The sequence below is a fragment of the Eptatretus burgeri genome, chromosome 4 (assembly GCF_056783735.1).
Source record: "Eptatretus burgeri isolate ZD-2024b chromosome 4, Ebu_testis_v1, whole genome shotgun sequence".
NCBI lineage: Eukaryota > Metazoa > Chordata > Myxini > Myxiniformes > Myxinidae > Eptatretus > Eptatretus burgeri.
The window spans coordinates 135,697,862-135,723,696 of record NC_140964.1 but is presented as its reverse complement, the minus strand read 5'-3'; the positions used below and the strand labels follow the sequence as shown (position 1 = coordinate 135,723,696).

Here is a 25,835-nt window from a genome sequence, read left to right as displayed (position 1 = left end):
AGTCGGTTTTATTTTTGGACAAGTGTTTATCTCACAATTTGGCGAGCACGGTCCTTAAGTGACAACAACCCCCGAGAATTGGCGAGCACGGTTCTTAAGTGACCCATGACCTTCTGAGTTGTCCGCGAGTCACGACCTAAATTCTGGGTGTTCAGTGGGAAATGGCTCCACTGCTCTATCTGGCGGCCGTTCCTCGCCACCGACCCCCGACCCACAACAATATGATGGAGGAGGTATAGGTGGAGGAGAATTTAGGAGCAAGTGACCACAACATTGTGTGTTCAAAGACTCTGTGAAGGGTTAGAGTTCAAGATAGTAGAATAAGACTATTACATTTCAGGAAGGCAACCCTTGAGGGTATGAGGAGAGAGTGGGGTGATACAGATTGGGAGAAGCAAAATATTGGCAGATGGAATTTAACCTGAGCAAGTGTAAGGTGTTGGGGATGAGCAATTGTAATGCCAAAGAAATTTGCATTTTCTTCTTTGGATCTTGCATTGATAAATTCAGGTGGTGTTGATGTAGCACAGGCATGATGGGCTGAATGGCCTCCACCTGTGTCTGATTTCCTTTGTATTTCCTTGTATAAGCCTCTCAGAAAAACATTCAGGACAGATTGCACTTTTTGGCCAAATATGGGAACTGTGATTATGATTGGTTTCAGAGAGTTCTGTGGAGTGATGAATCAATATTTGCGCTTTGCCGTGATGCCCCAGAAAGTTGACTTCACAGATCTGATGGGAGATTCAACCCTGAATGCATTTCAACAACTGTGAAGCATGGAGGAGGTGGAATAATCATCTGGGGTGCATTTTCATTTGCTGGTGTTGGTGAGTTCATGTGTAAACAGTCAATTACAGCCAAGGAATACCAGAAAATATTAGACAAAAGGATTCTTTCCCAGCCTCCAAATGTTGTTTCCTGTGAGAGAAAAGCAAATAATTGTCATTTTTCAACAAGGGAAAAAGACATAAAACGTCATAGCCCCTTTTGTTTCAGTGATTTTGCTGTCTGAATTTAAAGGGCTCGTCCATATTTATTGACAACTAAAATGGCCACCAATCGACCAGTCAACCATTTTGATCAGATCAGAAAATAAGGAGACGTGTACGTGTACGCCATCATCTACTGTGCATCTACATCTAGGTAGTTTTCTTTAACGATGTCCTCCTTGGAAAAAGTCTCACAATCTGTCTTGTCCACGATGAACATAGGTCGATCGAAGTTCATATGAGGAGGTACTTTGCGGAGAAAGATCCCTCATATCCACTGTCGTCGATTGCCTCCACACGCGCTATGGACAGAATTGATCGCGCTTTTTTCTCATCTATTTTTGTAATTGCAAAGTCTCCTTCAATAATATCATTATTGTCATCTGATCACCTGATCAACTTGCCCCACAATCAAGTGATCATCCTACCCCACCACCAGTATTTTTACAAAATCGTCGGCCAATCATAAATTACAGCAATGAGCAAGGCAAAACATACGTGCAATATGGGCATAAAGCTACGTATCTACCTCTATACAGATACCATTCCTACTACACTTATTCATAGAGATAATACGTACTCACCGATGATTCGAAAATTTTCTTTTTCAGGAGGAAAATGATGTTTTTCTGATATAACGAACACAGCGTTTTTTCTCATCATGCGCCTTCCACAGTGGAATTGTAGTTAATCGATCTATCGTTGAGTGGCGCCACTGTCCAATGCGAGCTTTATTGGAGTCGTGAGGGGGGGGGGGTGATCATCATGCCCCAGGGATCATCATTCTGGCCCCACTCTCCAAGAGACTGAGACCAAGGGTCCTCGATCCTTACGGAATGGAATGATGTTCACAAGGAGACACTTAGAACTTCTCTTGCACAGTGCTACAACTGGCTTTTCTCCCACAAAATGATTCAACTCGAATCCTCAAGATTACGTCACCAAAGAGACACAGAGACAGGATTCGCGGCTGTGCAAATGCGTAACGCAACAAAAGGAGAGGGAAGAGAACCTGTAATAGTTTGCCTTTACCTCGCCTGAAGTGGCCACTTGTGTCTGCACCGCTCAGCCAGCATTGCTCCGGTCTCCTGTCACACAGGTTCGTTAAGGCCGAGGTCACATTTTCCATGGCGGCCGTGGGGCCTCCAAAATCTATGGCCACTAGCAATTATACGGCGGCCGCAGTATTTCCACGGTCACACAATGTACCAGTCACATATGTTTTTATTTTTCGGGGAGCCGCACGGCGTATTTATAAATTGTGGAGACCGAAAACGTGGGGTTGCCGTACGGTCTTTGATTTGATGTCGCACGGTGACCTAAAGGGGGCCCTGCGGCGGCCATAGAATTTTCAATGCAGACGCAAGGTAGCCTCAAGGTGCCCGCAGGGGGCCCTAAGGCGAACGTGCGGCCAGACGGACGGTAACGAATGGGTTAATTTTTTTTTTACCAGTTTTTTTTTCGGCTTGTCGAATTGCTATGGCGAACATAGAAATGAAAAAAGTTATAATTCTGCGTTATAATTCCACGGCGACCTTACGGCCTGTAAAATATAGCCAAATGGCGTAGGGCCACCCTGAGGCCACCTCAGTTTCTCTGCGGCCGCCGCACGTTTCTGTCAATTCAGAGGGCGTACGGCCGCCGTATCCTCGCTGTAGAGCAAATGTGACTTAGGCCTAAGGTCTTAGAAATTGTGGAGACCGAAAACGTGGGGTTGCCATCCGGTCTTTGATTTGATGTCGCACGGTGACCTCAAGGGGGCCCTGCGGCGGCCATAGAATTTTCAATGCAGATGCAAGGTAGCCTCAAGGTGCCCGCAGGGGGCCCTAAGGCGAACGTGTGGCCAGACGGACGGTAACGAATGGGTTAATTTTTTTTTTTTACCAGTTTTTTTTTTCGGCTTGTCGAATTGCTACGGCGAACGTAGAAATGAAAAAAAGTTATAATTCCGCATTATAATTCCACGGCGACCTTACGGCCTGTAAAATATAGCCAAACGGCGTTGGGCCACCCTGAGGCCACCGCAGAAACTCTGTGGCCGCCACACATTACTGTCAATTCAGAGGGCGTACGGCCGCCGTATCCTCGCCGTCGAGCAAATGTGACTTTGGCCTAACCAGTCATTAGGTATTCCTCTCGCACTCGAGGAGAAGGGAAGGAAGAAAGGAAGGGTGGGAGGGAAGTAAGGAAGGGTGGGAGGGAGGGAAGGAAGAAACGAAGGGAGGGAGGGAAGGAAGGGTGGGAGGGATGGAAGAAAGGAAGGGTGGGAGGGAGGGAAGGAAAAAAGGAATGGTGGGAGGGAAAGAAGGAAGAAAGGAAGGGAGGGAATGAAGGGTGGGAGGGAAGAAAGGAAGGGTGGGAGGGAGGGAAGAAAGGAAGGGTCGGAGGGAAGGAAGAAATGAAGGGTCGGAGGGAAGGAAGAAAAAGAGTGGGAGGGAAGAAAGGAAGGGTGGGAAGGAAGGGTGGTAGGGGGAGAAAGAAAGGAAGGGTGGGAGGGAGGGAAGAAAGAAAGGAAGGGTGGGAGGGAGGGAAGAAAGAAAGGAAGGGTGGGAGGGAGGGAGGAAAGAAAGGAAGGGTGGGAGGGAGGGAGGGAAGAAAGAAAGGAAGGGTGGGAGGGAGGGAAGAAAGGAAGGGTGGGAGGGAGGGAAGAAAGGAAGGGAGGGAGGGAGGGTGGGAAGAAAGGAAGGGTGGGAGGGATGGAAGAAAGGAAGGGAGGGAGTGAAGGGTGGGAGGGAAGGAAGGGTAGGAAGGAAGGGTGGGAGGGAAGAAAGGAAGAGTGGGAGGGAGGGAAGAAAGGGTGGGAGGGAGGGAGGGAAGAAAGGAAGAGTGGGAGGGAGGGACGAAAGAAAGGGTGGGAGGGAGGGAGGGACGAAAGGAAAGGTGGGAGGGAGGGACGAAAGGAAGGGTGGGAGGGAGGGAAGAAAGGAAGGGTCGGATGGAAGGAAGAAAAAAAGGGTGGGAGGGAAGGAATGGTGGGAGGGAGAGAAGGAAGGAAGGGTGGGAGGGAGGAAGGAAGGAAGGAGATGATGATGTGCTCCGCTGCTGAGTGTATTATTTAATAAAATGGGGTTTAAAGAAATCGTTTTTTTCTCAGATTTAACTCGATTTCAACACAATTATTTCGGCCATGAGTTCTGATCGTAATATTATTGAATCATATTTCGAATATCAGCTTTTAATCAGGACACACGATAATTTTTCCAGGAGCCAATCACATTGCACATGGCCTCCTCACACAGCCAATCAGCGTCATTGCTAACAGATGAACGGACAGCCTTCATCTTCTGTGTTTTGATTGATCACCAAGAATCACTTCTGCTCACTGTATAGAAGCCATGTTAGTATAGTTTGCGGTAGTACCATCGACTTTTCATGAACTGTGGTTCATGTCCCATATTACCTCAACATATCTTACAGTCTTTTATTGGTGATCATTGTCCCACACAGCCTGACAATTTAAAAAAAACTTGGTGAAGAAGAAGAACATTACACTCATTCTGAAGGTACACACACTCATTCCAAACGATGTGTTTATTTGAAGGAGCAAGGTGTGTTCCGTCAGCAAGCGGCTTGCTATCGCTTTCCAAGCCCTTCGAGAGAACCGCTTCAGCCGTGAAATCGCAAAAATGTCCGGAGTCGTCGGATTGAAAATCAAAACGATATCACAACCGATGAAATGTTCACAAGTATTTACCCCTGTGATGTTTCCTCATCATGTTATTAAAACTTGTATTTTATACTTTTATTGCAACTTTTCATCAGAATTCTTCAATATGTAAAAACTCGAACCCCCCCCCCCCCCACCAAGAAAAAACAATCTGCACGGTGGTCGGTGGGGTCTATAGATAAGCTTGGTCGGGAGTTCCTCCTTCTGATTCCCCATTTATTTATCTTTCTTCCCCTCTTCCTGGTTCTCTGTCCTCGTGGTCGAACCAAGGTCCTCGTGGTCGGGTCGGATCTCCTGAGGAAGAGGTGAGTTCGGAGTTTCCTCATTAATACCGAGAAAGATGTGTAAACGTTAATTTAAATATAAAATAGTAATTTTCTGTTCCTCGATGACGGAAATGAAGGAAAGTGAAAGGAGTTTTTATTCAATGTTTGTTGAGGTGTTTGGTTGTTGATTTAATGAGGTGTTTTTCACTCGTTTTGTTTTATTCACCACATTGTTTAATAATCACATCGTCACTAAACTTCCTACAACGAGGATTAAACCTCATTCTTCCTTTTAACTACAAAACTACCAGAAACCTTTTATAATTAACTTGTAAATCCAATGTGATCTCTAAATGAGGAGGTGAAACGAGGGGACGAGGTACGATTACCTACTTCACCTGTTCCGTGGGATGTTCAACGTTCATAACGTGAATGGAGATTAAAAACCTGATTTATAATCCCAGAAGGCAAAACTAAACATCGTGTGGGGACAAAATATTGTAAAGGATTCAGCGGTGGCGGGATTCGCACCCGACTCTTGACCCCAGTGTTCAGGATTCGGACGTCACTTAACTACTAGAGTAGCTCGTGGTGGTTTTGTATTCACTTGTATGTCCAGAGCAAAACTCTTCAAAAATCATCTAATTGAAGGTCATTGAACAATTTTTGGTTGGTAACACATTTGCCACTGACGGCGAAATCGGTGAAATGTCCAAGCCCCTTTTGTAAGCGAAGTACGACCACCCGCCGTGACTGTATCTCCAGAACCGTTGGACCGAGAAGGTTATGTGACCACTCAAAATGTTCGGAATGGCCACATTATGGGGGGTCAGTCACACATTTCCATGTCCAAAAGTCAATAGTTTTCAAGATATTAGCCAAAAACTGATTTCAGCATGGTACGCACTACAGTTCTGACCCTTTATTATATTACCTGTTGTAATTTTGCACATTTGTCCATATTTTATAGTTTAATTATGTGGATTTTTACACTTTTTGCCTTTACTACAGCCACAAAACACCACACATTTTATGTTCATTCCTCTGCAAGTGCACGTCTTGGTACTCGTACATGATGTTGGACATTTGCATGGAGGGGGCAGGTCATCGGGCCTGCACGGTACCGGCAGTATCACAGGTGTAATTCCAACATCTGTTGCTTTATAACCATACTGGCGTGGATCTGGTTTGGTGACTGCAGGATTTGGAGCTTGTAACCACATCTTACACTGCAGATCTGCTCGCTTTATGTGTTCTCGTGGCGTTGAAGAACAGCACACAAGCTGGTTGAAGTCGAGCTCTTTCTTGGAGTTGTGGTACTGCTCCCAACGATACTCATCGAATGTGGAACAGTCGGTCTTCTTTAATCCAGACACAAGGAATTTATTCAGCATTACTTATCATCTGTGGTGACAGTTCCTCTACAGTCTACACCAAACCCTTCCAGTAGGGAGAGATCCATGGATGCTTTCATGCCAGACAGTTTTTGGTACTGTTACACCCGCTAAGTGCATGAATGGCTGGGAGACACGACACCAAATTGTTGTCCAGGTGATCAACTCACAGGTGGACTGGCACCGTTGTCTTGTTTTTCCGGTTACCAAGCTTTACAAACAGCTTTTGTAGTTGCCAGGTTTTCTTGAAGTGGAAGATGAGGTTGACAAAGACATCTGTGTCAGGTGAGTCAACCAAGACTGATTGAACCCCATGTTTCACAACACCATCATTAATATGGAACATGATTCTGTCATCGGCTTCTTCTTGGTTGCTTGAGAGCTCAGGGATCTGTGTTTCAGTGCCAGCTAACAGTTTCCGACATTCACCCCCATATACTCCTCCAAAGATAATTTCCTTTTCTGACACAACATTCTGCAGCATCCACTTGAAGACATACTCCTGCAACCTTACTTACTTCAACATTGAGCTCCAGAAAATATCAAGATCGACAGGGAGTTTCTGATTGTCAGACCTAATGGTGATAGTGATTTCTTCAGAAGAACTTCTCTGTGCACGTTCCATTTGCTTGATTGATGATTTTTGATATACATCAAAAATAATGTCTATTCTTGTGGACTCAGAACCTTCAGCAAGAATGCTGTTGGAAAGACTCTCAGCCAATTGCCCAAATGTGTCAAGGCCCATCTTTTTCATTGGTAGTTTTCGCACAAGTGCCATGAAGTCCACTATTGTCATCTGAGCATCACATTTGACATTCCTTTTCTTCTCTGGAAGTTGATTGACTGGTTCTCTCGATAAGGAGGCTTTATCAGGCTTCTTCAATCTGATGCCATCTTTACATTCAGTGGTGAGGAACTGGGATGTGCTGGTCAATTCATACTTCAGGAGCTCTAGCATGCTGTGCCCTCTTTCTCTGGCATAATCAATGTACCTAATCGTTTCTGCAACATCTTTTTTTGTCATCGATTTCTTCGCTGTGGACGGTGTAGAAGCATGCTTCACAAAAACAGTCTTGCGGTTAGTAGGTATTGTGTCATGTTTGCGTTTCTCCTTATTCCGAAATCTGGTCTCAACAAACTCTTGATAACTCTTCTCACCAGTTTCCAGGCATTCAAGTAATCCGTCAACAACCTCCTGGGGTATATCAGCTCCAGTTGAGATGTTGTGAAGTCTGATCCCAGTGCTGAATGGATTGTTGATGGATTTTATGTAATCCAAAAGTGTCCTTGCACGTTCATGGCCAATCTTTGTAGAACTTGGATTGAACTCATGATGTAGGTTCAGTTCACTGTCGCCTTTGTCGCCCAAGTTACACCATTCGAGCAGCTGTGCCACATGAAGATCTTTCTCATGCTTCAAGAGATTCTATAAGGCTACTGCCTCTTACTGTCTTGTCATCCCAATGATACCTCCTGCAACCTTAGCGGGTTTATTGTAACACTTTTCGAGTGCCATGTCAAAGCCTACTGCACTGCCCTGTCGGAGAGTGTGGTACATGACCCATCCACCATCTATAAAACATCTGTAGATACCCGGGAACTTCCTTTGTATGTCAAGGCAATCTTCAAGGAGCAGCGTACCCCATCTGCTATAGTTTGTCCGGCCAAACCCGAAGAACAAAGGCATGCACCTACGCACAGCTGAAATGAAAAGATGCCAATCGCCTTGTCGAATAGAGTGTGTAAGATCCCTCAGGATAGGATACAGCTCATCCAGAAACAAGCTCCAGTACCTCACATTTTCATTGCCCGATGTTTCTTTCCATTCTGTGAAAGACTTCTTCAAGTCCGCATGTAAGAGCTTGCTTTCTTCCCAAATCTCCCTGAATTCTGTATGGTCAACCTGCTGCATCTTCGTTTCCATGGTCTCTATTTGCTTCTCTAATTCACAATGAGTACTGTCCTTGTCAGTCTGAAACTCCTCAAACATAAGAACCGTCATCACCTCTGATACCAGACTCATTGCCTCCTTGCCTTTACAGTAGTGACCTCCTGTCATGACACTATTCTCTACAACAAGCTTCCCAAAGGCTTCAGTCTCAATCAAAGCCAGATCGGTACCGATACAGCCGAGAAACTTTCCAAGGCAAGCGATTACAATCTTCTCCATGTGAAATGGTCCCATTCCAAGGAATATGTTACCAAACTGTTCGGGCTTCAAACAGCTGGATTTCTTTTGCGATTGCATACACCCTTTCATCAGACCATAATGCCCCCGACATGGCATTCTTTTGCTTCAAGACATCTTGAAAGTTGAGAATGGATGTGAATATTGTGTCCATTTCCGTCGCGACATATGGAAGGATGGGTACAAATGACGTCTTCGTAATATCAAATTTCAGTTGATCCTGGAGCGCACTCATTGTTGCTGTGAAGCTAGGAAAAGATCCCTCCTCACGATCTGTGTACTTCTGTCTAGCCATGCACCAAAGGAAATAATCATCATCAATACTGTGTTTTCGATTATCATTGTATGGTGTTGTTGAAAATGACTCTGGTATATCGCCAGTGCCTTTGACCAGGTGTGACTTCTCAATGACTTGGCAGGGCAGCACATCAGCCAGAGAACTCTTTAACACTTGAACACCTAGTGCCTCCTACAACAAAGAAATAATACGGTTAATCGCAATCTTTTTAATGCAGATTATTGCCCACCTAGAATCTTCAGGAATCAAGTAATTGAACAAAAGAAGAAGAAACAATTATGAATAATTGAAGTCCGTAACATGTTGAAATCAGTTTTTGGCAAATATCTTAAAAACCATTGACTTTTGGACATGGAAACGTATTACTGACCCCCCATAATGTGGCCATTCCGAACATTTTGAGTGGTCACACAACCTTCTAGGTCCAACGGTTCTGGAGATACAGTCATGGTGGTTGGTAGTACTTCGCTTAAAAAGGGGCGTGGCCATTTCACCTATTTCGCCGTCACTGGCAAATGTGTTACCAACCAAAAATTGTTCAATGACCTTCAATTAGATGATTTTTGAAGAGTTTAGCTCTGGACATACAAGTGCATACAAAACCACCATGAGCTACTAGAGCACGGGTTCCCAACCGGGGGGAAATTTCCCCCAGGGGGGAAATTCTAGTCTGGAATTAAAATTCTGGAAATTATCAGAAAATAATTAGAAAATAATTTCCAGTAATAGCCTTCTGTTCTCTTCTCAGGAGTAGATGAACAGCATGAAGCCATTCCAGATGAAGCAACACCTTCAAGGATGCCATCCCGAACTACAGAACAAGGATCGTGAATACTTCAAGCTGAAACAAAATTATCTGAAGAAGATGAGACTGGACTCAACTGGAACGTTTCGTCAGCAAACGGATGCTTTTGTGAAAGCGTCATAGGAAGTCTCGTACAAGATTGCGAGGGAGAAGAAACCACACACAATTGGTGAAACATTGGTGAAGCCCTGTATGCTGCAGTGCATGAAGTTGGTCCTTGGTGAGGCTGCCCACAACAAGATGACCCAGATTTCCCTTTCAAACAACACCATTCGGTCACGGATCAATGATATGGCTGAGAGCATCAAGAACCAAGTTGTTCAGAAGGTTCGAGGGTCACAGTTTTTTTCGATTCAACTCGACGAATCGACAGATGTTGCGAATCTGTCCCAGCTGTTGGTCTTTGTTCGTTATACCACCGAAAAAGGAATTGCAGAAGAATTCCTCTTCTGCAAACCTCTCCAGACCACGACCAAAGCTCAGGATGTGATGGACCTTATCAATGACTTTTTCGAAGACAGCAACATCAGCTGGGAGTCTCTGGTTGGGGTGTGCACGGATGGTGCCCCAGCCATGCTCGGCTCTCGATCGGGGTTCGTCACGCTCGTCAAGCAAAAGAATCCGGCAGTGGAATCGACACACTGTCTGATCCACAAAGAGGCGCTTGCTTCGAGAACTCTCCCCAAGAACTTCAAGCAGCATCTCGAGACTGTCATCAAAGTCGTCAACTTTATCAAGGGTTCCGCTCTGAACACTCGGCTGTTCCGTCGGTTCTGTGAAGGCATGGAAGCCGACCACGAATCGTTGCTGTTTCATACTCAGGTGAGGTGGCTCTCAAAGGGAAACATGTTGCAGCGAGTCCTGGAATTGTTTGATGAGGTGGTAGCCTTCCTTCGGGCCCAAGAGAATGTTGTGCTTCTGGAGGCGTTGAAGGGTGAGTTTTTCCGTGTGCGGCTGTCCTACTTGTCCGATATTTTCAGTGCATTGAACGAGCTCAACCGGAAACTGCAGGGCAAAGGGACCAACATTCTTTTTCAGTCGGACAAGATCAGAGCTTTCGTGGCTAAACTGGAACTGTGGAAGAAAAGAGCGGGGAGTGGAAGTTTTTCCTCATTCCTCGCTCTGAACGAATGTGTGGAGGATATGGAGGATGGTCTGCCTGATCCAATAGCCGAGGATATCAAACAACACCTCGAAGGCTTGGAGGAAGAATTCAAGTATTACTTCCCGGGGATCACAAACGAGAGCAACGAGAACAAGCTTATCAGAGACCCATTTCAGAGGAACGTTGATGATGTGCCAGAAGCGTGGCAGGAAGAGTTCCTGGACTTGAAAACGACTCTACAGCGAAGGATGCCTTCCAGAATATGGAACTGGAAGAGTTTTGGACCCAAGTCCGAGGAACCTACCCGCTTCTTGCGACCAATGCTCTGCGGATATTGGTCCAGTTTTCTTCCACCTACCTGTGTGAGACAGGATTTTCGGCACTGGTACACCTCAAAACAAAGGCACGCAACAAGTTGGAGGTGGAGGCGGATCTTCGCTGTGCGCTCTCCATAACTCCCCCAGACATTGAAGGACTCGTGAACGGCAAACAATGCCAGAAGTCACACTAAAATGCTGTGTTCTTATTCAATACAATTTAATGTTAGCTGTGTTAGTGCATTTGAAAAATAAATTAGTAAATAGTCTCAGTGTGTTTTAACTGTTCTTTCTCTCATACACATGAAGGGGGAAATCTGGATGGTTGAATTGGGTGCAGGGGGAAATGACAGAAAAAAGGTTGGGAACCACTGTAACTAGAGTAAACAGCACCGCCGTCTCTGGGGTTATAATGCCAGCTGGTTCGGCACAATTCTCGGGCTGGTTCACAAAAAAAACCCATACTTGCACAGCCCGGCACAGGAATAATTCCTGTTATACATCGGTAGGGAAATCTAACCTGGAACACACACTTATCGACATAACTGATCTTCGGGGAACCTGAATGGTGATCTGTGAATTTCCACAACCGTAACAGTTTAAACATGTGGACAATGTTGTTAAGTCATTTGGGTGGCCAGAAATGGGTGTTTGAGCAGTTGGGCGGCCAGAAATTGACTTAGGCAGCCGCCCAAGTGAGCCCTGTGGATAGAAAACACTGACTTAACTCCAAAAACCAAAGTGTCACAGTAAGATTGGCATGTCCCTATCCTAGTGTGTCGGATCACAAATCTAACAAACAAATTCACACTCTATGCACACGACTTAACATTCTAATTATGGATTTGAACGGGAGGACATTCAATTTTACTTTTAACACCAATATTTGCATCGGAGCAGGACATTCAAAGGTTCAAAGTTCTTTCACATGTTCGCTCCTTCATGCCCCCTCCCGGCAGTATTGTCCATTCACCCCTGAGGGTTTCCTCAATTCGTGGCCTTATTGGCTTATTGGCCTCTCACCAGGTGAGTTCAGTCGGCCCAGTGGCCTAATCTCACAAAGAGTTCTTCGGCCCACTGAGCCCACAAAATGGCATGAATCTTCGGCCGCAACGGCCCACAAAAGAACGTTGGCCTCAATGACCCACAAAAATGCTACGGCCCATATGGCCCACAAAATGATTTCTCGGCCGCAATGGCCTATTTACGAGCAGCAGCAGCAACAAGCCCTGCGTTGGACAGCAGGTGACACAGCCAATGGTGGCATTGTGATATCGATGGTAGCAAATGCAGTTGGAGGCGTTCTTGAGGACGCAAGTGGGTGTGATGACCTCAGACCAGGTGAGATGGAGATACCCTTAACCTTCCTTGCCTGACTTGTTGATGTTAAGTTCCTTTTTTTTTTTCTTTCTTCTCCTTTTTTTTTTTCTTTACAGATGGGATGGTGTGTTCATTACTCAACTGTTATCTTCGTGGGTGTGTGCTCATGACATACTGGTGGCCTCTCTGGCACTTGGAGAGGGTGAATTAGCCTGACCCTTGTGAACAAATTTTCCCATCAACACTACTCGTACCAGGTGTCACACATGAATGGTGTGGAGGAGAGTTCATCAAACCTAACCATTTACTTTTAGCTCTAAACAATGCAACAAATCCTGCTATGGCTAGAATGATCCGAATGACCCATTTTTCCCAACCTGGCACACTGTTCCATTCTTTTAAACCTGGGCAAGGCCCTTATTTGTCTTTTTCCATTTGGGTGGTGCAAGGCATAACTCGCTGGCTGGGGAGTGTGACTACTACTAGGCCTCTTCCTGCTTCCAATCGGGGGTGGAGGACACCCAGCGACCTCGGGGTTCACCTGAGCGTGCTTCTGGTGCTCATAACTAAGGGGTGGCTCTCTCTAGCCCCCATACTGTGCTCTCCTAGCACCCATACTGTGCTCTCCTCGCACCCATACTGTGCTCTCCTCACACCTATACTGTGCTCTCCTGGCACTGAACCCTACCATGCTCTCCTGGCACTGAATCCCACCGTGCTCTCCTGGCACTGAACTCTACCGTGCTCTCCTGGCACTGAACCCTACCGTGCTCTCCTGGCACTGAACACTACCGTGCTCTCCTGGCACTGAACAATACCGTGCTCTCCTGGCACTGAACCCCACCGTGCTCTCCTGGCACTGAACTCTACCATGCTCTCCTGGCACCTCTGACAGCCTTCACCTGCCAGGAACCCCCCAAAGCCCTGTTGCCCTATTTCCTGACTCACCAACTTCCAATACCATGTCACACTCCCAGCCAGTACCCCCATACCTTGGCCCCATACTGTGCTCTCCTAGCACCCATACTGTGCTCTCCTCGCACCTATACTGTGCTCTCCTGGCACTGAACCCTACCATGCTCTCCTGGCACTGAACCCCACCATGCTCTCCTGGCACTGAACTCTACCGTGCTCTCCTGGCACTGAACCCTACCGTGCTCTCCTGGCACTGAACCCTACCGTGCTCTTCTGGCACTGAACCCTACTGTGCTCTCCTGGCACTGAACACTACCGTGCTCTCCTGGCACTGAACACTACCGTGCTCTCCTGGCACTGAACACTACCGTGCTCTCCTGGCACTGAACCCCACTGTGCTCTCCTGGCGCTGAACTCTACCATGCTCTCCTGGCACCTCTGACAGCCTTCGCCTGCCAGGAACCCCCCAAAGCCCTGTTGCCCTATTTCCCGACTCACCAACTTCCAATACCATGTCACACTCCCAGCCAGTACCCCCATACCTTGGCCTGTACCTACCCCTCGCAGTTAACCTGCACAATGGAACAGCAGCCAGAATCCATGTCAAATCCTCCAAGTCCCCCTAACCTACACTAACTTGGTTAGGAGACTCCTACCGACAGGGTACGTCGTTCGCACTCACTCTCCTCATTTGCACAATCATGCCATTCACCCAAACACTTTAGTCATTCATTCCAGAGTGCCGCACACCCAGTCCACAACACCATCCAACACCTTTCACTTTTATGTGGAAACAAAAACACACCAGTCCCTCGGATCCCACTTGGTCATCAAATTTAACTGGTACACTTTTTCATCAACCCCCAATCAATTTGTCACGACATCTGTCGTCCGGCTGGCCTCCTCCATAGCGCCCTAATCGTTTATGTCCAACAATCCAAACGAAACATCAAAATCTCTTCACCAGCCCCATGGAACCTCTGCATGGTTCCAACCAGGCATTTCAGTCTTTTCTCAAACAAGCCACCCCTTGTCATCCACTCGTTTCAGGTGTATTTAACACTCTGCCTGTGGTGTCTCCACCATTTTTCAATAATCACCCAAATCCACTCGTGCCACTCTTATCCCTTCCGTCATCTCTCAATTTGCAATGACTTTCGGTCTAACTTTCAATCAAGATTTTTACATCCAAATATGGCCTGCTTCTTTGGCTCATTGGAAGGGAAGTGAGGGAACGAATCCCTCAGTTCCCATTGCATGACCCCGCCGCCTTTCCGCCACGGCTCAAAGGGGTCACGTCTCATTTGGGGTTGTGGTCCACCCCCTCCTTTTCTCCAGGGTTCGCAGAAATCAAGCAAACCCCAATCGGGGGAGCGGCCTCCCCCTCTTCTCCAGGGTTAACGGAAATCAGGTGAACCCCAATCGGAGAAGCAGCCTCCCCCTCTTCTCCATAACTCCCTGAAGACAGATAAACCCCACTCAGCATGCCGAACCTCTCGTGTCCTCGGGGAGGTTTGAAGACCAAGTGACACATGCCAGTGCTGCTTGATACTCATCTGCGCTCCATCCCAAAGTTCCTGTGAGGCTGAGAGATAAATTAAAATCCAATTTCTAAAGCCTGCTCCTGGATGCAGCACCTCCAACTCTGCAAGAACCCATGCGGAGCTGTCCATTATGGTTTTTGTCCCCTGTGTCAAGTTCTGTCCTGGTTTCATTTCCATTTTCCTTTGCACCTCTAACCTATTTCCTATGTCACCTCATTCCACGCTCAGGACTCCCACACAAAACAGGCTGCACACATTCCAAGGTTAGGTGTTCACATCCCACACCTTCAACCTTGCCTGCGCACTAACCAACCGCCTCGCACTCCAGGGCGATATTCCCGAACGCCACGTGAGTACCCACGCACGTTTCGGCTTCGGCAGCACACACCGGTGCTGTAGTCTGGACTGTGGGCTCACAGCATTCGTTCACAGGCATTCCACACACACATTCAGGGGTCACGCATACGTGCACCCCATCGGACAGAGTCTCTTCATTAACATAAAATTCCATTTCTACCTTCAGCTCATCGTCCGCACCATGTATGCATGTGCCCTCGTACTTGCTTCGTTCCAGAGTCACCTCGGTCCGGTCGCTTCTCTCCAGCAGGTTGCTCATCATTGATTCGCCACACTCCTCTGGGGCTGTCAGCTCCACCTGCTGGACCTGCTCAAAATGTGTTTCATTCGTCAACAACCCCGTATGCTCCCTCAATGTCTCCTTCACCAGGGTTTGCTCTACTTGTGGTTTCATCCGATGAGTGATGTCAATCAAGTCCCACACCACTAACATTCCTCCCTGTGGTGATGTCACACATCCCATATTATTGTGCTTTTCTACTTCCTGGCTCCATTTTCCTTTCCATTTGAGTCGTTCTTCCTCTCTGAGCCTTTTGAGTTGTTCGTTATCTTTCCGGAGTTTTCCATCTCCGCGTACTCCAACCTTGCTCTCTCCTTCAGTTGGTCTATTTCAAATTCATGTTATTTTTGTTTCCTCTCCCACTGTCTCTCATGTTCCTCATTCTCCAATTTCGTCGTCTCTCAATTGGTTGATCTCCCTTTCCTGCTTCATTCCTTGTTCTTTCACCATCTCTGCGTACTCCAACCTCGCTCTCTCCTTTCGTTGGTCTATTTCAAATTCATGTTCTTTTTGTTTCCTATCCCACTGTCTCTCTTTTTCTTCCTTCTCCAATCTCGTCGTTTCCCTCAATTGGTTGATTTCCCTTTCCTGCTTCATTCCTTGTTCTTTTTGTTTCCTATCCCACCGTCTCTCTTGTTCTTCATTCTCCAATCTCGTTGTCTCTCTCAATTGGTTGCTCTCCCTTTCCTGCTTCATTCCTTGTTCTTTCACCATCTCCGCGTACTCCAACCTTGCTCTCTCCTTTAGTTGGTCAATTTCAAATTCATGTTCTTTTTGTTTCCTCTCCCATTGTCTCTCTTGTTCTTCCTTCTCAATCTCATTGTTTCCCTCAATTGGTTGATTTCTCTTTCCTGCTTCATTCGCTGTTCTTTCACTACTCTTTCTTCCATTTCATTCTTTAATCTTGCCTTGGCTTCTAACTGTTCGACCTGCACATTGGGGTTCCTTAACGTTTTATTCTCCGTTCTTTCTTTCCTCTCAACATCCTCAGCTCGTTTTGTAATTCCCTCTCTTTATTTTGGTGTTTTTGTAACTCAGAAGCTTTTTCCCTTAATTCCTTGCTCATCTCAACACCTCTTTCGCATGCTTCCTTCCTCATGTCGTCCACTCTCTTACCATATTCCTTTAGTTGTTCCAGAAATTCCTCTCCTATTTTTATCTTCTGTTCTAGGCTTTCTCTTTTCTGATTGCCTTTTCTTACCTCTTTCTTCAGTTGTCTCAATTCCAAATCGTGTTCCCGTTTTTCCTTTTCTCGCTTTGTTTTCCATTCTTCCTCCAAGCTCTTCATATCCCGGAAGTTACTAATTTGCTCCTCCTCTATTCTTTTGTTCAGTTCGCTCTTCTCTTGTTCCAACTTATGGGTACTCCACTCTACTTTCCTCATTTCTCCCTGCAGTTCCTCGAACTGTCTTGACTTTCCCAACAATTCTTTCTTCCTTTGCTCCAGATATTTCTCTCCTCTTTTTATCTTCTGTTCTCGGCTTTCTCTTATCTGATTGCCTGATCTTACCTCTTCCTTCAGTTGTTTCAATTCCAAATCGTGTTCCCGTTTTTCCTTTTCCAGCTTTGTTTTCCATTCTTCCTCCAAGCTCTTCCTATCCTGGGAGTTACTAATTTGCTCCTCCTCTATTCTTTTGTTCAGTTCGCTCTTCTCATGTTCCACCAAATTCACCCAATGGGTAAACCACTCTACTTTAATCCTTTCTCCACGTAGTTCCACGCCTGTGTAGGCTGAGTCCTTTTCCAGCCACCGAATTTGTTCCTGTGCATCGGCCAATTGTTGTGATTCCCTGTGCACATAATTTTCCTGAACCTCGTCTGCGTGCCGTAATGCCTCGTCCAATTTAATTTTAACTCCTCAATGTAATTCCCATCACACTCCACCTGTTCCAAGGTATCCGACAATCGTGCATGAATCTCGCCAATGTATGCGTTGGCGTCCTAATTCGTTTGCCATGACGCATGCTGTGACCACATGGTTTGAACTGGTGGGCGGGAGCGCTTTCTTCATGATGTGGTTCGTTGCGCTATTTATAGTAACCCTCTCCCGCTTCGTGTTGCGCTGAGGTGGAGCCGCGCCACCATTTTTCTTTAGAATTTCGAAGTTTTACACCCAATCCGCTCAAAATAAAATCAATGCAAATTTGGAACTTGCGAGCGACGTCTCTCTCCTCTCTCCTCTCTCCTCTCTCCTCTCTCCTCTCTCCTCTCTCCTCTCTCCTCTCTCCTCTCTCCTCTCTCCTCTCTCCTCTCTTCTCTCTCCTCCCCCCCCCCCTCTCGTAACCAATGTTAGGGGTGCGAAATGCACCACAGGTAAAAATATTCCACTCCTGACTACCAGTGTGAAGGATTCAGCGGTGGTGGGATTCGCACCCGACTCTTGACCCCAGTGTTAAGGATTCAGACGTCACTTAGCAGCACCGCCGTCTCCGGGGTTATAACGCCGGCTGGTTCGGCACAATTCTCGGGGTCACGCGCCTCAGATCACGATACCAAAATACACCTGTGCCTTGCCAGCTGGAGGAATAGACCCCGGTTACAGACTGGTTTTGTCAGAGACCGAGCAAATTCTGCCAGTCTGTAACCATTTTGGTTTTATATACCAATCGAGCGAATTGTTTCTCAGCACACTTTCTCTCTGTTTCTCAGCGAAATAATTCAAGGCGGCAAATCTCGTATAAGTCAGCCAGATTTATTTCAGACACATCGGGGAACACAACAAAACACAAGCAAGCATGCACGACAATGCTATAATCAATCGATAACCCGTTCTTAACGAGGGAGCTACGGATTACGGGTTTCGAAAGGGACCCTAGCGAGATAAACCTTAGACAACATGCAGACAAGACACGGACAGCATGCAGACAAGACACAAGAGTACTTGGTGATGCTTCATGGACAAGAGGAAAAGTGTCAAAAGCACGAATGCGGCTCGTAACCAGCCGATGTCACGGATTCGAACACCCGGCTCGAGCACGCGGCGTGGCAAAATGGTGCTCGTACTCTTTTTTTTTTTTTTCTCCTGGCACCAGTTGCGCACGCCCTCAGCGCGTCCAGACCCCACGAGGTCGACGGCCCAAGACAAAAGATCAATGGTATGCTCCAGCTGGCTTTTCACAAGGTCCAGCAGACAAGTCCAGGCCTGGCCTGTTCACTAGGCTAGGCCAAATTGGGGTGTTGGCCTCCGCAGGTGGATCGATGAGATTACAAGACGTGCCAATCACCTCCTCATTAAGTCGATCGCCGACTCACACAAGCCGATCCCAGACTCTCACAGCAGCCAGTTCCTTCTGCTGCCTTTCGGGGCGGCCTTTTCACAAGAGCCGATCACAGACACCCTCATGCAGTTCCTCCTGCCTCTTTCATGAAGCAGATCGCAGACTTGACACCAGGCAGTTACTCTCTTACTGCCGATCGCCCGACTCGATGCTCAGGCAGTTTCTCTCCCAGTTGATGGCAGACAGACCTCATGCAGTCCCTTCCCTGCCTTTCTTTCGGCTTGCTCCTCACGAAAACCGATCGCAAAACCTCGGCGCTCTCGGTTGCACCACCGCCTTCCCGGCGCTCGCTTGCCTCAAAGCCGACTGCCCCTCCCAGAGCACTGGGCGGAGACTCGTTTGGAGAGGGGAACGAAGTAGAAGAACCTCTCGGTACACCACCACCGTACGAACAATGAACAGCCTCCTACACCTCCCGACACACATGTAACGTCCAATTACCGAACAACCTGGCTAAACATGCATTTAATGGGGGATCTGGGCTAATGCTATATTGAATAACACACGAAGGGCCATTTCCCCAACAACATAACAGTCCTGGTTAACACTCAACCAAGATTACATCCTCATTTCAATAGGGCTCCACAAGGACATGGTTAGGGGTTTACAGAACACACTTATGAGGGAGCACATCCTCCACCTCCCCATCACCGTCGCGCTGTCTCTCCTCCCCCCCCCCCCGCTTTTGTGCCATCTCCCCTACTGCCTCCACGCTCGCGCCGTCACCCCCAACGCCTCCACGCTCGCACCGTCACCCCCAACGCCTCCACGCTCGCGCCGTCACCCCCATCGCCTCCACGCTCACGCCGTCACCCCCAACGCCTCCACGCTCGCGCCGTCACCCCCAACGCCTCCACGCTCGCGCCGTCGCCGCCAACGCGTGCACGCTCGCGCCATCTCCCCCAACGCCTCCACGCTCGCGCCGTCTCCCCCAACGCCTCCACGCTCGCACCGTCTCCCCCAACGCCTCCACGCTCGCGCCGTCTCCCCCACCGCCTCCACGCTCGCGCCGTCTCCCCCACCCCCTCCACTCTCGCGACATCTCCCCCACCCCCTCCACGCTCGCGACGTCTCCCCCACCCCCTCCCCGCTCACGACGTCTCCCCCACCCCCTCCCCACTCACGCCACCTCCCCCCCCCTCCGAGGGGAGACATGAGTGAAGATAGCGACATCTCACCAAACGTCTCACCCTGTGGGAGGGAGGTGCGCGTGCGTGCGTGTGTTGGGTGTGGGGGGAGGAGGTAAAAAAAAAAATCCAGACAGGTGAGGGGTGGATCTGGGGTTTGCAAAGAGAATGATGTGTGACGCAAAATGAAAGAACACACAAACAAAAACAAAAACGTGTCAGAACAGTTGTACACACAACACAACAGAGTTTGTAAAGTCATACGCTGGCATGTCTGGAAAAACTTTGATGTTCCAGTTCCAGAAAATTTGTGGGAAAATGAACCAAAAGCCTTCACTGAAACCATTGAAGTACCGCTCACGTACGACCTTATGATCCCACCAGGTGTGAACATTGAAAACAAAGCATTGTGACAAGATATCATACTTTGGTGCAAAAAAGGAGAAGAAGGCATTGTTATTGAGGTGTTCATATCAGTGATTTTGGACTAACAATGTAGAAATCAAGAAAATGACGAAAATACCAAAATCTCAAGCATGAAGTGAAAAGATCCTGGAAGCTGAAGAATGCCAAAGTTGGACCAATGATGAAGAACCTCATGGGAATGATGAAGAAGAACCTCACAGAGATATTAATATCCATCCCTGCAAATATTACGACGAACAAAGTACATTTGGAAGCCGTCCAGGGCTCAGTTACGATTTCTGAAGAGAGCCCTCGGCACAAAACTTTGAAAACAGAATACTTCACAACTTGGTCCATCACACCTTGACGTTTTCGCCAGCTTATGCCGATTTTTGGAAAATTTGTCTAAAACTCTGGTACACATTGAATACGTTATGGGTAAGTTTTGATAACATTGACAGCACGCTGAAAAACACTGCCATACGTCGTTGTACGCTGGCTTTAAACGTTGTACTTTTCGGTTGCCCTCAAATTTTCCATGCTTGAAATTTTAAGACTTATGCCAGCATATGACTCACACGTTCCGCATAACGCTGGCCATAAGTTGGCGGCACGTCATGCGATCGTTGACACACGTCAACACACGTTACTTGTAAGTTACTCATAAGTCGAAACACGTCGAGGTAATGTTTAGCGTACCCGAAACTTATTTCTAACCTATGAGTTACGTGTTGTACTCACGTTACACGATCGGCGACACACATCGACACACGCTACTTGTAAGGTGCTCATAAGTCAAAACACATCAAGGTAATGGTTAGCCTCAGTATTCCAGACTTCCTGGTTTTATTTATTTTATTTTTTTTCCTTCCTTCGGTATGATGGTGATTTTGACACTTTGATTTCTCGTGCGGTTATAATATACTATAATTAATAGGCTGCCGCTCAACGATTTAAATCATAACCGCACTGTACACCGAACACCGTCATACCGAAGAAAAAAAAAAAAACGGGAGTCTGGAACACTGACGCTAACCATTACCTTGACGTGTTTCGACTTATGAGTACCTTTCAAGTAACGTGTGTCGATGTGTGTCAACGATCGCATATCGTGCGTACAACTTATTCCCATCACATGCGGAGCGTGTGTCATACGGCAAGTACGTCATAAAATTTTCAACATGTTTAAAATTACAAGACGTACTCCATTTAATACGACGTATGATAGCGTACTTTAGCGTTCTATTCACGCACACCAAACTTACCCATACCCTATTCGACGTGCGCCAGCGTTTTAGACACATTTATCAGAGGTCGGCATACGCTGGCAAGATCGCCAAGGTGTGACTGCGATGTTGACACTTCCATTTCTGCGGCGGTTATGATTTGAATCATTGTGCGGCAGCCTTTCCATAACCTACGCCACGTCATCGTCGGCGATGCGTGCAACGCGCTCTGCATGAGTTAGACTATCGTTGGGCATAGGTTGTGAAGGCCGACAACAGGTTCAGCATTCGTTGGTATAAGTTATCTATAACACAACGAAACGTTCTGTGTCCGTTTCTAATACATTATGCATTAGACCAAGTCGTTATGAATACGTCCGAATCTTTAAAAAAAAACATCAAAAGTTCAACTTAAGCCAGCGTTTTACATACATTTTAATACGTTGCCATTGCTGGCTAAAACGTCAAGGTGTGACTGGGCCTTTACCAAAATGAAGAGGGATACCTAAGCCCACCCTGGAAGGACTCCATTCCACATTCTGAAACCCACATGTGTTGAGACCAATCCACACACACACACACACACACACACACACACACACACACACACACACACACACACACACACACACACACACACACACACACACACACACACACACACACACTTTGAGATGTCGCAGGTCTCTGTTTCACCTCCTGAAACCCACCCACATGTGGAGATAACAGGCAAAAGCAGTAATTTTCACATACACGCACACACGTACACACGCGTAGTTGGATCCGGATCCAGATCTTCACTAAAATCTAATCGGTTTGTCCTTGTTACACACCCAACATGTCCACAAAATTTAATCTGGATCTGTCCACAACTTTTTGAGATATTCTGTACACAAACAGAGACATCACCTGCTTCACCTTTGGTGGCGGAGGTAAACATGTCATGGACCCAATATGTTCTCGTAGGTCAGGCTTTTCGTGGCGGAGGTATGTGCTCGACCGAGTGCCCTTCTAGTTTCAGAATATAATCGGCTGTTCCTGTAAGTTTCCTCTGCTGGATGGTGGATTTCACAGTGAAGACGAAACCATGAGCACCAAGGAGCCTTAAAAAGACTTCTGGGATAGAGTTGTGGAAAGGTACAGATCAGGGTATGGGTATAAAAATATTTCAAAGGCTTTGAATATCCCTTGGAGCACAAACAAGACGATCGCAAAGAAGTGTAAGGCATGTGGTACCACTAAAGACCCTGTCAAGATCAAGCTGTCCCTCCAAACTGGATGACCAAGCAAGGAGGAGACTGATCAGCGAGGCCAGCAAGAGGTCAATGGTAACTTTGAAAGAGCTGCAGGCCTTTATGGCAAAGACTGGTCACTGTGTGCATGTGACAATATCCGAAGCACTCCACAAGTCTGGCCTGCACGGAAGGGTGGCAAGAAGGAGGACATGATGGAAAAAAAATCCCACATTGAGTCCCCATTTGAGGCTTGCAAAAAAAAAACTCTCCAGATTCTGAAGCCATGTGGCAAAAGGTTTTGTGGTCTTTCGAAACCAAGATAGAACTTTTTGGCCGAAATGAAAACGGTACGTTTGATGCAAACCCAACAGAGCTCATCACCCAAAGAACACCATCCCCACTGTGAAGCATGGTGGTGACAGCATCATGTGATGAGGATGTTTCTCATCACCAGGGATTGGTGCCCTTGTCAGGATCGAAGGGAAAATGGATGGAGCAAAATACAGAAAAACATGGAGGAAAACTTGCTATCCTCTGCAAGAAAGCAGAAATTGGGGCAGAAGTTCACCTTTCAGCATGACAACGACCTGAAGCACACAGCCAGAGCTACTCTGAAGTGGCTGAGGAACAAGAAGATGAATGTCCTTGAGTGGCACAATCAGAGCCCTGACCTAAATCCAATGGAATATCTGTAGCATGACTTGAAGATTGCTGTCCATCAACGATCCCCATGCAACTTTACTGAGCTTGAACAGTTTTGTGCAGAAGGTCCAATCAAGTCAGAATCAAAATCAGAAGATCCAATCTGTGGTGTAGCCTGCGGGCCTGCGGGGCAGGGCATGATGGTGGGGGAGTGGTCGGCGTGGTCATCGTGTCTGCCAGGGATATAAGGAGTGCGCGCCGCCTGAGGCGTTGTAGTGGGTGCCGTAGTCGCTGCGGCTCGTGAGTGCATTAAGTACGTAATAAAGGAGAGCTGCGGGCAAAGTACGCTCGCACTCCCGCTGGTGCAACAAAGCCGGGCTCGACTGTTCCTCCGCTCGTGTCTGCCTGCTAAGCATCCCTATCACGACACTACAGTTGGCTGACGAGGATGGTTGAATACGGACTTATGCCCATTTTCGACAAGGATGTTCGGATCGGCGTGTGCAGTTGGCTGGGTTCGGAGCGGCAGCGAGTAACTCAGCGCACCCCGCGCGGTTCGAGGTTCCGGAGGAGTACGCATCGCGAAGAGCGTATTGCAGATTCGCTCGCCGCGCGCACAGGCTCCGGAGCCAGGAGGCTCGCCAGCGCGGCCAGCTCAGGCATGACAGGAAGTCGGGGCACGGCACACGGACGCGTGCCCGCCTTCGTCGGGGTCGACTTCGGTCACGTCGAGTGGACAACGGCCGCGCCCGGAGTTCGTTTTATTGAGGCACGACAAATCGGGGGAATGATTTCTGCAAGGTCACGGCTAAAGAACGAGGACACGCAGTTCAGCTCGGACGCGGCGTTGGACGTCGCGCAAGCTCTGAGGAATGTCCGGGGTCTCGATGGTCGGTGTGCAGCAGATGGTCTGGAGGTCAGCGCGATGTGCCAGGCGCGCACGGCCGCGCGCACGGTCTGCGGCGCGGGTCGTGGACGAGCGTTGCAATGCGATCACTCGGACGGCGGTCTGAGCACTCGGGGACGTCTACGGTGTGTGTGCCGAGAGTCATCGCCCATCATAACAGTCATAGATGGCGGTGTGCGAAGCGATCCTTCCGTCCCGGGTCGAGACCTACTGCCGGTACGGTGTTCGGTGCATGGCGTACACGGTAACGCCCCGGATCGAGTTTTGCAGCCTGGGCACGGAGATCCCAGCGACCCGGAGCGGGAGATACTGCCGATGTTAAACCTGCTTTCAATTGGTCCGGAGGTGACAAGATCAATGGCAGGGGAGGTTGACGTGACCGGGGCACTGATGCTGCCCATGTTGAGCCTGGTTTCAGTTGGTCCGACGGTGACAGGACCGATGCCAGTGGAGGTCGAAGTGATCGGGGCACTGATCGGGTGTCGAGTTGAGTCCACTCGTGCTGCCCTCGCATCGCACACGTATGCCGGTGAAGCGCTGCCGGCGGTTGGCGGGGTGCACGTCGTGATTGCCCAGCGGGTTGTGCTTCCGAGGTTCGTGGTGCGAGGGGAGGGGCCCGCCCTTTTGGGTCGGGACTGTTTGACGCGCCTCGAGCTGGATCTCCAGTTCGTACCTCCAGGTGCGCCGGTGCTTCCTTCATTGCTTCCATTCGAGACCCGAGGGCGAGGTTCTGGCGGCGGGAGCCACATCGATGCAACGGGAGCGGCCGTTCGTTGGTGCCTGCAACGGTGATGTGCGGTGCGGAAGCAACGGGAGCCATGCCAGCTCTCGCGATGAGCTCTCGCGCTTCGGCTCCGCTCATGGTGCAAGGCGCGCCTGTGTTGTTCAGGCAGTCTCAACGGGGAGTTGCAGCGAGCCTGTCGCGTTCAAGGAAGTCACGGTTCGCAACATCGAGACGACAACCAAGAGATGGACACGTGATGTGGTTTATGGGCTGCTGTTCATTGCGTGTTTGTTAATTGCTCGAGTGATGCGGTTTAACGTTGTTGAAATAAATGCCGACGGTTCATGTGTGAGAATAGGTTTGCCTGAGATCAATCGATGGGATTTGCATTATGATCGATATGATGTGGAGGCTTTGGGAGCGATGGTGGCGAATAAAGAGGTTTTGTTGGCCTCCCGTTGCCCCAGGCCACGGGTGGTTGCTTTGTCATGTGCAGGGATTTTATCGAAAGAACGCGCTGTACGAGAAAATGAGTTTGCAATTGTACCAACGATATTCTTATTGATTGATTTATGACGAGCCTGTGGTTGAAGTGTGGTTTGAATGGAGTTGCTACCATCTAACTGCCGTGTGGGTCTCGAAGATCGACTCGGAGCCAGGGCTGGTGCGCTGTTCAGCGTTACCCCCACCTCTGGTTTCGGCAAGGTCAGACGTGCCTGGCGCCTGGGACGCGGCTCTCTGTTTTCGCTCAAGGCCGTTTGGACGTGCGTTGGAGTCTCAACTGATTGTGGTGCGTGTGTTGTTGTGGGGCATTGGTTGCATCCAGCCAGCGGCGCTGTT

At 48.1% G+C, this 25,835-nt stretch overlaps 1 protein-coding gene across 8 annotated transcripts in view; it reads left to right on the top strand.

Moving 5' to 3' along the window:
* Window positions 1-25,835, top strand: part of LOC147029186 (protein FAM200C-like) — a 297,542-nt gene that overhangs the window by 185,880 nt on the left and 85,827 nt on the right. Inside the window, exons 1-2 of one of the 8 annotated variants that reach the window (XM_085876339.1) lie at window positions 4,805-4,964; window positions 9,557-11,307. The exons of 6 other annotated variants lie outside the window; for them this stretch is intronic. In XM_085876339.1, coding sequence (XP_085732465.1) covers window positions 9,806-11,173 — 1,368 coding nt within the window. In that variant the 5' untranslated portion in view covers window positions 4,805-4,964; window positions 9,557-9,805 and the 3' untranslated portion in view covers window positions 11,174-11,307. Of the gene's footprint in view, window positions 1-4,802; window positions 4,965-9,556; window positions 11,308-25,835 lie in introns of those variants that run through there. One more of the 8 variants, XM_085876333.1, reaches the window with a different exon arrangement.